This window comes from Aythya marila (assembly GCF_965140915.1).
Source record: "Aythya marila genome assembly, chromosome: W".
NCBI lineage: Eukaryota > Metazoa > Chordata > Aves > Anseriformes > Anatidae > Aythya > Aythya marila.
In genome coordinates this window covers 11,225,645-11,240,772 of record NC_139081.1, presented here as the reverse complement: position 1 = coordinate 11,240,772, position 15,128 = coordinate 11,225,645, and the positions used below count along the sequence as shown (strand labels likewise).

At 50.4% G+C, this 15,128-nt stretch overlaps 1 protein-coding gene across 1 annotated transcript; it reads left to right on the top strand.

Annotated features, from left to right (window-relative positions):
• Positions 1-839: 839 nt before the first annotated feature.
• LOC309889483 (adenosine 5'-monophosphoramidase HINT1-like) lies at positions 840-11,424 on the top strand (the record flags this gene model as incomplete). Its single annotated transcript, XM_082782335.1, has 4 exons — positions 840-957; positions 9,356-9,495; positions 10,200-10,334; positions 11,398-11,424. 4 exons carry the CDS (start codon positions 840-842, stop codon positions 11,422-11,424), a joined length of 420 nt encoding a protein of 139 aa, XP_082638461.1.
• Between the last annotated feature and the right edge of the window lie 3,704 nt (positions 11,425-15,128).

Sequence of the window (15,128 nt, the reverse complement as noted above, 5' to 3'; positions counted from 1 at the left end):
CGCTGTTTAGAGGGAAGGAACGTGGTACTGAGATATGCTTGCAGTGATAAGAAAGCTTAGCAGGCGACCTCGTAAAATGCAGACAACCAGACTCCTTAGGACAATTAGGTGAAAATGGCGGTGTCAAGTCAGATAAGTGAAGAAACATTACCACATCAGATAGATCGTGAACCTGGATTACCCCCTCAAGTGGGGAAACGGGGGAGGGTCCTGTCATCAAAAAGCACATAAACTGTGTTTTGGAACTAGTAGGCACGCTCTCCTGCTTGTGGGGCGCCCGCCATTGCAATCAATCGCGAGTAAATTACTACTTCACTGAGATCCTCGCCTGAGCCTAAGCTATCGGCTACGGAGTGTTTCTCGCCCTCCCTTCCAACCCAAGCCACGCTATGATTCTATGAGCGGAGCGCTTGTTCTGTGGAGCTCGTTTCCCAGCCACGCTATGATTCTATGAGCGGAGCGCCTGTTCTGTGGAGCTCGTTTCCCAGCCACGCTACTGATTCTATGAGCGGAGCGCCTGTTCTGTGGAGCTCGTTTCCCAGCCGTGCAGGGCCCAGATTCCCTCCGCGGAGCCGCCCAGCCCGTTTTCGGGCGCCCACTTCCTCCCTCCCGGTCGGCTCCCTCCGCGCCCCGAGGGCACGCGACCTCCCTGAGCGCCGATAAGCACCGGGTCGACGGGAGCGGAGCCGCCGAGAGGGCGGGGACAAGGGAAGAGGGCAGGCGAGGCAGCCAATCGAGGCGCGGGGGCGGTCGGCGGCGATCTGTCGGCCCAATGAGCGCCGCGGAGGGCCGGGCCGAGTGCGGGAAGCGAGGGGGCGTTGTACCGAGCGGGCGCCGTCATGGCCGACGGGATTGTTAGGGCGCAGGCCGCCTGGCCCGGTGGCGGCGCTGCCGCTGCTTTCGGAGCTTTCGGAGCGGTCGCCTGCAAGGGCAAGGAGGTCCCCGCCAACGTTCTCCGTGAGGATGAGCGGTCGTGGACGAGGAGGTAGCCGCGGCGTTGTTGTGCGAGTCTTTCCTTCCTTTCCTTTCCCTCGGCCGCTCGCAGGCCCTCTGAAACGAGGGCCCGTCGCGGGTCCCGGGAGTGCGGCAGGGCGGGTGGTGGCCTTGCTGCGGGAGGGAGGGAGGGACGGACGGTCGGTCGGTCGGTCGGGGTCTCTCCGGCTCGTGGCGCTCTCTACTGCAGCGCCTCTAAAACGCCGCGCTTCTTCGGTGCCTGCCCCCGGGGTGCCACGGCGCGTACTGGGTCGCCGGCGCAGTCGGTCTCCTTGGGGGTTCGGACTGTATGCATATAGGCAGTGAGCATCGCAGTAGTGACCGTAATCAGTCGTTTCTGCGTAGCAGAAATGCAGGTCTTGATGCGCCTCGTGATAGCGTTCTAGAGACGCCCCGGCTCGGCTGTGCTAGGCTTTGGTTATGGCACCACCCCCACCGCGCACACGAGCGCGCGCTCTCTCCAAAGTGGCTTGTGAAAGGGAAGAATTGCAGCTTTTCCTAGCTTTCTTAAACACCTAGAAACCAGTCAATCCCGCAGGCTGCGAGAGCTTCCCAGCTCTCATTTCCGTGCTGGAGGTGTGGACCGTGATAAGAGCACGCTGGCAAGGTTCACTGATGCTGGTGCGCCGCAACGTGCTAGGAACTAAGTGAGCAGCTGCTGAGAGTTATGAAAAAATTGCAGATGTTATCTGCAAGGTGTTTGTTATAAATTAGACCACACAATTTACAGGTCTATTGTAATTATTTTATTAATCAAGTAAGCAGACACAAGCAAAACAGCGCTGGGCGGCTGGGGAGTCTCCGCTCCGCAACAGCACACACCTTCCCTTTCCAGGGTAGCTATTTTATAGCAGTCGAGTTCCAGCTTATCGAGACCTATTGAACTGGCTGAGGCTGCGCAGTTTATTGTTGAGAGGGGGGGTCGTTGTTCCTCTGCTGGTGTTCACACGTTGTGCTCGTATTCAGGTGGGGGTAATGAAGCGGCAGACAGGATGTCTGGTTTCACTCAAGGATGTGTATCCAATACTCCCTCCTGTTATCTGCTTGCTTTAATCCTCCCCTTTACCAAGGCCGTTAATTTGTACAACCTTATCTCTTCAGCAGTTTCTCCAAATTCCTCAAAGACAATGAACAAACCCCCCACTAATTTATCACAATCCCTCCTTTTTCTTTTTCTAACATATTTTGTTCATTGAATTTTTGCAATATTTGCTTGCTGAGCATTAAAGTTTCTGTGTCTTCCTTCTCCTGCTCAAGAAATTCATACTCAGCACGCACGAGCATAAGATGAGCTGCCTCTAATTGGCTTTTCACAATTGCGATTACTCGATTGAATATACATGGTCCAAAAGTCAGTGCTAATGTAAGTAACAACAAGGGCCCCGCTATGGTTGATAGCAGGGTAGTAAGCCAAGGTGAGTAATTAAACCAGGATTCATACCAATTCTGACGAGCCTCATTTTCCCTTTTGTGTTTTTCTAATCCTTCCCGCAATTTAGTCATTGTATCTCTTACCACCCCAGTATGATCTTTACCAGATGGTATTCAGCCACTGTGTGATGGGTATACATATACTCTTCAGTGTGGTATAGAATCCTTGGTATAATGACCACCTGTACACAAAAATCATGAGATGTGTTAAACAATTTTAAAGATATGCAAGGAGTGACTCCCAACAATGAACATACCCACCTAGTGTTATTTGCAGGAATTAACCATTTATGTGTTTGGTCCATTCTTATTTTTATTTTTTTCAGTGGCATGGCACAGATCATTTTTATCTCTTGGAACTGTGCCGATACATCTACCTTTTCCCGTAACTTGGGTCAAAGTTATCCCAATTTCCTGACCCCAACTGCACTTGGAAGAATTTGAATATGGGGGCTTAACACTTACACATAGCCAGTACCCTTCAGTTATCTCCTCGGGTACAACCCCTTTCTTTTTTTCACAATGCTTGGAAGCAGTGTGGGAAAGGATAACTCTGTCAACTTATTAGAAAACACTGTAGTAGGTTGGGCAGTCCCAGGTATATTTACAGTCTGGACAACCAAACCTTCCCCTAGTAACTCTTTATTAGGCCCGACTACCTTGGAAGTCTCGGGTTTTCCCTTCTTTATTAGGATGAGTCCTCCCCTATCTGTTCCGTGTTCGTAAAATCTGACATTTTTCCTAGTACCCAGCTAGTATCGTCCGAGTTTGTTATATTTATATATAGAACCTTGCAAATTTCTTTATTTCCGTGGAAGGTTCCTGTATACCCTATACCATGCCCTCACCACCTGTAACGGGGATCCAATTGTCGGTTACAACTTTGCAGCCCATATCCCACTTGTAAGAATTTATCCCGACCAGCCCCGAGTGTCCAGTCTGTAGCAATGGTTTCACACCCCCGGTATGCACAATAATACACGTTCAGGCATTTACAGTACCCCCTTCCCAGGTTAGAACTTGAGCAGAAATAAAATCCCACATATTCCCAGCATCGGGGCCTCGACCCCCCCCCCGATGTTATCTGGGTTGCAATAACCTGTTGATCTTCGAATCGACTTAAAGTCCATTTAAAAGGTTGGTGGGGGTGGTGTTGAGTCGCTATGCAGGATGAAATCACTGCGAGAACCCCCAAATACCGATAGGAATGGCTGAGGCCCATGTCTTTCCCCACTTATTCACTCCTCTGCCTCACTCGTCAGTTGGGTTGCAGCCAACTACGAGGTTTTAGTTCTTCTCGGCAGCAGTAGTGTTCTTCAGAGGAGAGCCTCTACCTTAACCCACGGTACCTATCGAGTTCGTCGCAATGTGAACTTCAGGTCTTTGTTTCCTGGAACAATCTCCCACATCTTGTCACAGGTGGGTCCTTTAACACGGCTGGCATGTGTCCATCCTTTCTCCGCAGTCCATACGGCTGTTTCTGTAGTAAGCAAAACAACATAGGGGCCTTCCCCATCGTGGTGTTAAAAAGAGTCTCTTTCAAAGTCTTCATTAGAATTGAGGGTGATCAAGTGGCAATTCCAAGTCATAGGGCATACCATATAGCATTTCAAAAGGAGAAATTCCTACATCAGTTCTGGACTGCGTCCATATGTTTAACAGTGCAAGGGGTAAGCATTTTACCCAAGAAGCCTTAGTTTCCAGCATAAGTTTTGTTAGTTGTTTCTTAATTTCACCATTCATTCGCTCTACCTTTCCAGAAAAGGAGGGGTGCCAGGGGCTGTGAAAATCCCACTCAATCTCTAAGGCCTGCTTTAATCCTTGCAGTAAAACTTTACACTCATTCAGTCACATGGTCAATTAGGACAAACAAGTAACTCAGTAAAGTCTACCTGTATACTTTGGAAAGGTCAAAGCCCTGGCTCCCGTCCCCCTCTAGATAGGATACAGAAGACCTTTTTTATTTACCTTTTGACATATAGTACATCCTCTGCATGTGTGCTTCCCTAAAGTATATATTCCTACACAGACATGCTTTCTTAGAACAACATCACACATTGCTTGCACCTCCCAATGACTCTTCTGATGTAAAACAGTTAATATTTGCCTCATTATCACTTTATTCAGCATTTCTCTCCCATTGGGGAGTATCCATTTTCCTTAAAATGATCCACATATTTGTAACATTAATACCTCCTTGGGAGGTTGTAATTGCTCCAAAACCTTTTTTAGAATTTACCCAAATAGATAGGTGGCCCTGTAAACCCCTGAGGTAAAATTGTCCACCTATATTGTTGCTTCCACCCCCATTTCAGAGTCTTTCCAGTCAGAGGTGAATATACGTTTGCTCTCAGGGCCTGAGAGCACTCCATTAATAACACTGTTATTCCAGTCTAACAATTTACTATTTGAATGCCCAATTTAATCATCAAATCCCTTCCCAACAAGTTAGTTTCCGCCTTGGATACATACAATAATTGCCCAGTGATCATTTTATCCCCTGGTCTCAGCTTAGTATTCCCCAAAAGTGGCACTGTTATCCCAGTACCTTCTACCCCCATCACATTTAGGGTTTCATTAGTTAATTTAATCCCTGAAGCTTTACAAGTCAGTAATGACTTAGCTGCCCCAGTGTATTGGGTTTGCTGGCAAGGTTCGGGGGGGAGGGGGGGGGTGGGAGTGGGAAACTGCAGTGGCAGCCCCCGTGAGAAAAACCCAGAAACCTCCCCGTGGTAGGTAAGGGACAATTTCATCTGGCCCCAAAGAGGACCACTGCTGCCCAGAGCCAAGCCATGAGCAACACAGTCCGTGCCTCTGTGACAGCACATCCACGAAAACAAACAGACAAAGAAATGAACAAAACCCTGCTGCTCAACAGCAGTTGGGAGAGCGAGAAACCCCCCCCACAGACACCAAAGTCAGTGCAGAAGGAGGGGCAGGAGGCGCTCCAGGCGCTGGAGCTGAAGCCCCCCTGCGGCTGCTGGAGAGGCCCCTGGTGGAGCAGGCTGTTCCCCCCCTCCCCGATGCTTGGGAAACTGAACAAACATCACAGCAAATATGCAAATATACCAAAACTTCTAGACTGTTACTTAGATAATGCCTACATCACCTTTCCCTGCTCATTCAATTTCAAACAGCTCTGTTAAATACTACATGCCACACCTTTAACACCTTCAGCAACCCTTTTAACACTTCCTTTATCTTTCTCAAGCCCGTACTTTTCTAATACCAACACCAAAGGCTCAGTCAGAGTCCAACTTAATTCCATACCTTTTCCCTCCAAGATACTGAAACAACATATCAATCAATATACCATATTTCATCCCATTTTCCTTCTTTCCACAAAAACAACATTAACTGTAATATGGTGTTATAATTAATAGTTCCATTTAGGGGCCACTCCGCTCCATCCTCTAGTTTATAAAGTGGCCACCATTGATTACAATATTTGATAAGAGTTCTTTTACTTTCTGTACCCTCTCACCCCACTATATCCCTCCAATGTGTTAGTATACATCCTAGGGGGCTTTTCCTCGGGGTTTCTTTGCTTTGAACATTTCCTATTGTTATCTACAGTGGTTAATATTCCACTGTTTTCCTAGAAGCTCTTTACTAGTCAATCCCAATCCCTCCAAAATTCACAATATATAGATACACAAATAAAATCAAACCACTGTAAATTAACTGCCGGTTGACAATTACACTGAGGACATTTAAACCTGATGAGCCAATAATATGCCTGGGCAAATTTTGTTCCCTTAGACATACACCTCAATGGCAGTTCTTATATTTACATATTTACATATTAACATATGAATAAAAGAATACTTTAACAAAAATGCCCGGGCTTTTATATATACAATATACAATGTACAGTTATTATTCCAGTTAGAATTATTCCTCAGCAGCTGCAAACACTATGCCAGTTGCCATTAAAGCTTGCTTACCGTCCTCCTGTCCTGTCCTTTTCTTAAAATCTCGGACATCCCCGGAGTTAATGGGGATGGCCACATATTCCATTCCTGGCTGGGGTCCGCCCAATTACTATTTCTCGTAGGGGATATAATCCCTCCCTTAAAGCAGATTTCTGATTTCTTGCCCTGCTTCTGGTTACCGGCCCCTGTGTTTCATGATCCGATTCCGATTCTCCTGGATTAGCTAATTCGGGGAGTCCATTAAGGACAGGAGCCGTTGGTGCGGGTGGTGGAATATAGGGCGGGGGTGGTGTCGGGACTTCTAAGTCCTTTCTCTTTTTATCCCGCCCTCCTTTTTCTTTTAGAGGATATAGATGCATCCTCATATCTGAATTTATCCAGAGGTGCGCATACTCACTTTCTTCTAGACTAAAGGGTTCCTTTGAGTTTACATAAATATTGAGGCCTGACAAACCCAATCTTCAAAAGACCCAAATACAGGCCAGTAAAGGTGGTCTCCTCGAATCTGTTTACCATCCCAAACTTCAACACAATAATGTACCATTTTTACTTTATTCCTTCCCCGCCTAAAAGGGGAATCCTGCCAATTTTTAATCATTAATCCCGGGGTAACCTAACATCAGACGTTACCCCACCCATGGGACCAGAAGGCTTACTCTTCTTCTGTCCCATCTTCCAGAGTGCCCTCACACACACACACACACGCTCCCCCTTTTCGTGGCCCAGTCCCTCACGGGATGTGGGAACCGCACTACCGAGGGGTCCGCTCTCGCTTCGTCCGCAATTGGACGTCTCAGTTGTCACACTCTGGGAAACCCAACCCCAACCGAACGGAACACTGGCCTATACTTACCCACCCCGTGGGTCTTCGTTCGGGCTTCGTGCACAAAGGTTGCCTGGGGTTTACCGGTTTTATTTGCTTGTGTCTAATTTTGGGTTCGTCGGTGAAGGGTTTGAATGAAAGTAGTCCTAGCGAAGGCCGCTGAAATCAGCGGGGCGCCCCCTCCGAAGGTCTTTCAATCAGATTTGCCTTCATCCGAGTCACGGCACCAAATTGTTATAAATTAGACCACACAATTTACAGGTCTATTGTAATTATTTTATTAATCAAGTAAGCAGACACAAGCAAAACAGCGCTGGGCGGCTGGGGAGTCTCCGCTCCGCAACAGCACACACCTTCCCTTTCCAGGGTAGCTATTTTATAGCAGTCGAGTTCCAGCTTATCGAGACCTATTGAACTGGCTGAGGCTGCGCAGTTTATTGTTGAGAGGGGGGGTCGTTGTTCCTCTGCTGGTGTTCACACGTTGTGCTCGTATTCAGGTGGGGGTAATGAAGCGGCAGACAGGATGTCTGGTTTCACTCAAGGATGTGTATCCAATACTCCCTCCTGTTATCTGCTTGCTTTAATCCTCCCCTTTACCAAGGCCGTTAATTTGTACAACCTTATCTCTTCAGCAGTTTCTCCAAATTCCTCAAAGACAATGAACAAACCCCCCACTAATTTATCACAGTGTTAACTCTAAGTTAGTGTCCAGCATAACCGTTGTTGCTGTTTTTAAGTTTGAAATGCTAAAGATAGGACAGTTAGGGATTTCCTCTGCTTCTGACGGCAGGGTTTATCTGCAGCGTGGAAAACAGGCCCTTAGTGAAAGGGGCTGCGTTGCCCGCTCTGCGTGCTGACTCGTAGAATGGTTTGGCTTGGAAGGCACCCTTAAAGATCATCTAGCCCAACCCGCCTGCCGCGGTCAGGGACGTGTTTCACTAGATCGGGTTGCTCAAAGCGTTGACGCGTTGCTTGGAACAGCGCTTTCTTAATAGGTCTCGGTAATGTTGCAGCTGCCGCCCGTTTGGAGTATTGGAAGCGTTCAACTGCTCTCCGGAAACCGTGCTTGCGGTAGCGCCCCGCCTTTACGAAAGGGCGCGTTTCCTGTCTCCTTCGTGGTGAAGGCTGCGCGAGGAGTGTGCGTGCGTGTGTGTGTGTGTGCGCACGCGCGTCTGTTTTGACTCGGCCGTACTGGCTGCAGCAACGTATGTAACCTGAACGCTGTGCTTGATTGGAGAACCAGGCCGTTAACTTGAGTCTGATGAGTGACTTGAGAGCAGACAACCTACTCTGACCGCTCTTAGTGCGACGCGTTTCCTGGAGGACGAATTAGTTGCAGTTTCTCGCTTGGTCTCAACTTGAGGTGGGGGGAGGGGGCGGGGGCTTAGAACCGCTTTTGGAGCGTAGTTGGCTCTAGCGAATGGTCTTGAATTTGCTTAGCTCGCTGTACCGAAGGCCTGTTTTACGGTTGAGCGATGTTATAGGGAGGAGCGTGAGGAAGGCTTATAATTCTCGATTGTCGTGCAGTGAAAGGCGATGGTGAGTAAGAAGTACAAAGCATCTGTGGAATCGAGTCTTATCGGCAGTGTTTCAGTCGCATCTAAAACAAATAAAAATAGCGGAAGTCGCTAACCTGAAGTACTCGGCTGTCTCGCTGCCCCCGTCACCTTGCGCGCTGGATCCTGCTTCTGGTGCCGTATGCAGTTTCTGTCTGCTGGTGATTTGGGGAGTTCCCTCGCAAGTAGTTGCGAGTTGATGGTTTCCTACAGGTTGGTGGTATTCGTGTTTCGAAGGTGATGCCTTGGCCTCGGTCTGGAGGTGTCTGACGTCGGTCCGGCCGTAACGGGCTAATTTGGAACGTTCCTTCCCCTGAGTACGTGGCGTTCTCGAGGACGGAGAGTTAATACGGCCTCAGCCGGATTACTCCAGGTTCTTTGAAGATGCCTTCCTGCCTCTGGCCGAGGCAATATTTGGACATAACCGAAGGACAGTTAGCCATTGTTTGCCGCTTGTGTGTCTTGTGCGTAGAAGGTAGAGAACTTTGCCTATTCAAAGCTCGCTTAAGAAGAATCACTGTTTTGTCGTGCGCGTTTGGGGTGCCTGATAATCTGCTTCGGTAGGACGAGTTCAGTGGGGCATAGTGATTTGCTTAAGCTGTTGCCTTTCTCTGAAGCCGACTACGTTTTAACTGTTTACTCTTCCTCCAGTGCCTTGCGTTCCGTGATAGTTCGCCTCAGGCTCCAGTGTTTTTTCCTAGTCCTTCCTGAGAAGGCAGTTGTCCGGTTATGTGAAGCAGACGATTCTGGTGGACCCGTGAGTACTGTGGGAGCTTTCTGTTTGCTAGGCTGGCTGTACCTGTAACAGGTTTGTAACTTCCTAGACTCTTTCCCGTCCCCTCTTTTCCTCTGGCTGTTGCAGAGGGGCGCACAGTAGGCTATTTGGGGTTGTCCGATGCTGTAGTCTTTCGCCTCTAGCTTGTAATGGAGTTGAGCTTTTTGACTGAGAGCAGTGATATAAAGCGATGCTCGTCTCCAGCTACGCGCTTGCAGTGCAAAAAGCAGCGTTGTTCCGGCGTGCGGTCTGATGCCCGTTTTCACGGTTTCCGGACAGCGGGGGTGGTGCCTTGACTATGCAGAAGAGGGCTTGGGGTTTGGGCAGGTCAGAGGCGAGGAAAGGGAAAGCTGGTTGAGCGGCGCTTGGGTGTTTGTTTCGCTGTTAGCTATGCAAGTCAAGTTCCAAGGCTCTGTGAGCCCACGCAAGAGAAAAGGCACCGTGAAGCTTTTATTTTCCGCCAGAGTGGCTTACGTTGCCCGAAGCTATGACGGGGGCTTTAAGCCCCAAGACAAATTCAGCTTCTGTGACTGTTTTGTAGTCTGTTACTGTCTAGAGGGTAATTCAAAGAGCGGCGGTTGAATTGTGAAGGATTAGCTAACCGTGTTCTGTGGGTGGTTCTCCGCTCGCGTTCATTCTGTGCGTCGTGGCACAGCACGTTAGGTGACGTTATTTCCTTTTTCCAGCTTCTTGGGCGTTTCGTGGTTGTTGGCAAGAAGTGTGCTGTTAACCTGGACCTGACCAATGGATTCCGGATGGCTGTGAATGCCCACCCTCGGGCCCTTCAGACTATCGTGTACATCTATGTATTCTGGGTGGCGGTCAGTTGGGCCGGCCTCCCGGCTAAGGTTTTTGCACCGCAGGCGTCACTGCACGCGTACGGGTCGCCGCCGAATAGGTTTCATATGTTGCCCATCAGTCTAGCCCCTGTTGAGGTTTGATTTATTATTTTTTTTTGGACGGCTGTCTGTGGAGGGTAATAAAGAGCTTTTGAGCAGCATTTGCACAATAAAGATGGAGCATGGGGATATCACCTCTGTCTTGCGTGTCTTACCGATGGAAATAGTTCCGCAAGTTAAAACGGCGTCTCCCTGGAGCGCACGTGCGCAGAATGTTTTGGTCCGTTGACAGTGTCGTGTAGGTGGTGGTTTGCCCATTCATTTGGAACGCGAAGCTAGAAGCGCTCGGCGGTCCTGTGGGTCTCTGTCTTCCTAAGACGATCTAGGATGTGCTGTGTGTTTGAGGCCTTGCTATCTTCCCCCTGCTCCCGAATAAAAGCGTGCCCTTTTATTGCGAAATAGCCGCGTTGAGGACTGGCAGATGTAGAACCAGAGAAGAATAAGGTTGGAAGAAAGCTTCCAGGCATTGTCTGTTGTCTGCCCCTGTCCCGAGGAGGAGGCAGAATAAACTCTACCGGGTGTAATTTCTGACAGGTGCTTGTCAGCCTGTTCTTGACTACCCTAGGAGTTTTGCTACCGCTTTCTTTTCGGTCCTCCTTGTGGGTTTCGCAACTTTGAGAAGGAATTCCTCCCACAGGATGTAGAAGGCTCTGGGATGCTTGAGTCGGCCTCTGATAAGTTCGAGACTCGGCTGCCGTTCTCTTTATTTTTTTTGTGTTTATTTTTAGTGTCTTTTTTTTTTTTTCCCCTAAACGAAGTCCGTTGTTCAGTAACTAGAAGAAGGATTAGCTAAAGGCACCATAAGGCTTTTAAATGCGATCACCTCTCGTGCTTTGTTAAACAAGGAGCAGAGCGAAGCCAGAGGTCTAATCGCGATTACATTCAAGGCTTACTGGAGCGTGGGAACGTTAAAATGCTATTAAATACTCTTAGTGTTTGAAACTTGCTAAATGAAATGATTTTTGTGACTCCGTTCCTCATAAAGAAACTTGATTCGTTAGCCAACCACTAGAACAGGCTGCCCAGAGCTGCATCCAGCCTGGCCTTGAACGCCTCCAGGGATGGGGCATCCACGACCTCCCTGGGCAACCCGTTCCAGTGCCTCACCACCCTCTGAGTGAAAAACTTTCTCCTAATATCTAACCTAAATCTCCCCTGTCTTAGTTTAAAACCATTCCCCCTTGTCCTATATGATCCTTCCTTGATAATAATGATTATTATTATTAATTAAACAATGTAACTAAAGGGGAAAAGAAAGGGGGAAAGGGAAAAAAGGAAAAAAACAAAACAAATAAAGGCTACGTGGAAGTGCAGAGGAAAGAAATTACTCTCTACTTCCCACAAATGAGCGATGCTTGACCACGTCCTCGAAGCAGGGCCTCAACGTGCGTAGCCGGTGTTTGGGAGGAAGACCGACGTTTTCACAACGAGAGCCCAGCCTTCCCCTCTTCTTCCTGTTTCCACCTTTTATTGCTGAGTGTGACATCATACGGTATGGAATATCCCTTTGGTTGGTTGAAGTCAGCTGCCCTGGTGATGTTTGTCTTCTTGCTTTTTTGCCCACCCCCTAGGAGGGTTAGAGAGAGTCCTGATGCTGTGCCAGCGCTGCTCGGCAGTAGACGCAACACTGGTGTGATACCACTGCTGTTCTAGCTACAAGTGCAGAGCACAGCACTGTATGGGCTGCTGCAGGGAAAGTTAACGTCCCAGCCAGACCCAGTACAGGCCGTTGCCTCTTGTCCTATCCCCACTAACCACTGCACAGAGGGTGGCGAAATCCCACTGTCTCCCACGCAGAAGATATTTGTAAACATTGATAAGATCCCCTCTCAGTCTTCTCTTCTCCAGGCTGAACAGACCCAGGTCTCTCAGTCTTTGCTCATAGGGAAGATGCTCCAGGCCCCGTATCATCTTTGTTGCCCTCCGCTGGACTCTTTCCAGGAGATCCTTGTCTTTTTTTGTACCGGGGAGCCCAGAAGTGGACACAGTACTCCAGGTGAGGCCTGCCCAGGGCAGAGTAGAGGGGGGGGATCACCTCCCTTGACCTGCTGGCCACGCTTCTTTTAATGCACGCCAGGATCCCATTGGCCTTCTTGGCCACCAGGGCGCACTGCTGGCTCGTGGTCAACCTGTCGTCCACCAGGACCCGCAGGTCCTTCTCCGCAGAGCTCCTCTCCAGCAGGTCATCCCCCAGCCTGTACTGATACATGCGGTTGTTCCTTCCCAGGTGCAGGACTCTACACTTGCTCTTGTTAAACTTCATTTGGTTTCTTCCCGCCCAGGTCTCGCTGAATGGCAGCACAGCCTTCTGGCGTGTCGGCCACTCCTCCCAGCTTTGTATCATCGGCGTACTTGCGGAGGGTGGACACTATTCCCTCATCAAGGTTGTCGATGAAGATGTTGAACAAGACCGGACCCAGCACCGACCCCTGGGGAACACCGCTAGTCACAGATCTCCAGCCGGACTCTGCGCCACCGATCGCCACCCTCTGAGCTCGGCCAGTCAGCCAGTTCTCAACCCACCTTACCGTCCACTTGTCTATCCCACGCCTTCTCAGCTTTGCTAGCAGGATGTCGTGGGAGACAGTGTCAAAAGCCTTGCTAAAGTCAAGGTAGATGACGTCCACTGCTCTCCCTCCATCAACCCAGCTGGTGATGCCATCATAGAAGGCTACAAGGTTGGTCGAGCACGATTTCCCCTTGGTGAATCCATGCTGACTACTCCTCATAACTTTCTTCTCTTCCAGTGGCTTGGAGATGGCATCCGGAACAAGCTGTTCCAACAGCTTTTTCAAGGACAGAGGTGAGACTGACCTTTCCAAGAGCTCCACATCCTTCTTGTGCTGGAGGCCCCAGGCCTGCACGCAGTATTCCGGGTGGGGTCTCCCAAGAGCAGGGTAGAGGGGGAGAATCTCCTCCCTCTCCCTGCTGGTCACCCCTTTTTTAATGCAGCCCAGGACTTAGTTGGCCTTCCGGGCTGCAAGCGTGCGCTGCTGGCTCACGTCCAGCTTCTCGTCCATCAGGACCCCCAAGTCCTTCTCCGCGGGGCTGCTCTGAAGTTCTTCTTCTCCCAGCCTATAGAGATACCTAGGATTGCCCCAGCCCAAGGTCAACGCCTTGCACTTATGGCATCCCTTCCCTCTATTGTATCGACTGCACCGCTCAGCTTGGTGTCATCTGCAAACTTGCGCGATTCTGTCGTCTATGCCATTGCTAAGGGTGTTGAAGAGCACCGGTCCCGAGCCCGACCCCTGAGGGACGCCACTTGTGACCGGCCTCCGCCCAGACATAGAGCCGTTGGCCACAACCCTTTGGCCGCGACCAGCCAACCAATTCTTTATCCACCCAACAGTCCATCCTTCAAAGCCCTACCTGTGAAATTTAGAGAGAAGAATGTGGTGAGGGACCACATCAAAGGCTTTGCTCGGTCCAGGTAGCATATCCTATCCCAGGACTGGTTTCAGCCGTAAACAACAAACAGTTATGAAGAGAGATGTAGCTTTGTAAATATTTTTGTTGCCTTGGGTGAATTGGTGTCTGGTCACATTGATTGGCCCACGTGGTAGCTGGGAGATGGCCGACGGGGAGGACTGAGATGTTAAAGCTGCCTGTGGTTGCCTGCCCCCAGCCCCGTCCCCGTGGGCCATCCCGATGGCAGTAGCGCCCGCCTGGAAGCTCAAACTGAAGCGAGCGTGTTCTGATGTCATTACCCTCCAAGCCTGTCAGAGAGGCAGAAGCGCTGTGGCCTCCTCAGGCAGGAACTGCACGTGTGGGGACGGCCGCGTCCCTGCCGCCGTGTCGGGCCAGTTTGAGCTCCGCTCTCCGTGCGGCTGCAGGGCACCGCGGACCACGCTTGGGCAGCCTCGGGGGCCGCTGCCTAGTTTTCCAGAAGCTTCCTCCCCAGCTGAGCAGAAACCCAGTTGTGATGCGTCAGGGCTGAGCGCAGGCTTTGTATTCCTTCCCGCCACCCCCTGCACGGGAGGTGCAGCTTTCCCCCTCGGAAACACCAGCAGTTGAAGTGGGGCTCTCAGGGAAGGTTGTGGAGCAAGTTCTGAAAAGGTAAGGCCTGCCCTGGCAAAAGCGGGGATTTGCCTGCAGGGAGCAGCGCCCAAAAGCCACCAGTGCGTTTGGGGTGGAGCTGATAGGGTCATAAATAACGCTTGGGGCTACGAGCGTGAGGTCCCACATCTGGTCCGGGGCAATCCTAAGCACAAATCCAGGCTGGGCGGAGAATGGATTGAGAGCAGCTCTGAGGAGAAGGGCCTGGGGGCGTTGGTTGATGAGAAGCTCGTCAACCAGAGCCGGCAATGCAACGTGCGCTTGCAGCCCGGAAAGCCAACCGTATCCTGGGCCGCATCAAAAGGAGGGTGGCCGGCAGGTGGAGGGAGGTGATTCTCCCTCTCTGTTGCTGTGCTCTTGTGAGGCCCCACCTAGAGTAAGTACTGTGTTCAGCTCTGGGGTCCCCAGCACAAGAAGGACGTGGACGTACTAGAAGGCGTCCAGAGGAGGGCCACGAAGATGACCGGGGGCTGGGGCACCTCTCCTAGGAAGGCAGGCTGAGGGAGTTGGGGTGGTTCGGCCTGGAGAAGAGAAGGCGCCGGGGAGACCTTGGAGGGGCCTTCCAGTACCTAAAGGGGGGGGGGGGCCCTACAGGAAAGCTGGGGAGGGACTCTTTGCCAGGGAGAGGAGCGATAGGGCCAGGAGTAATGGTTTTGA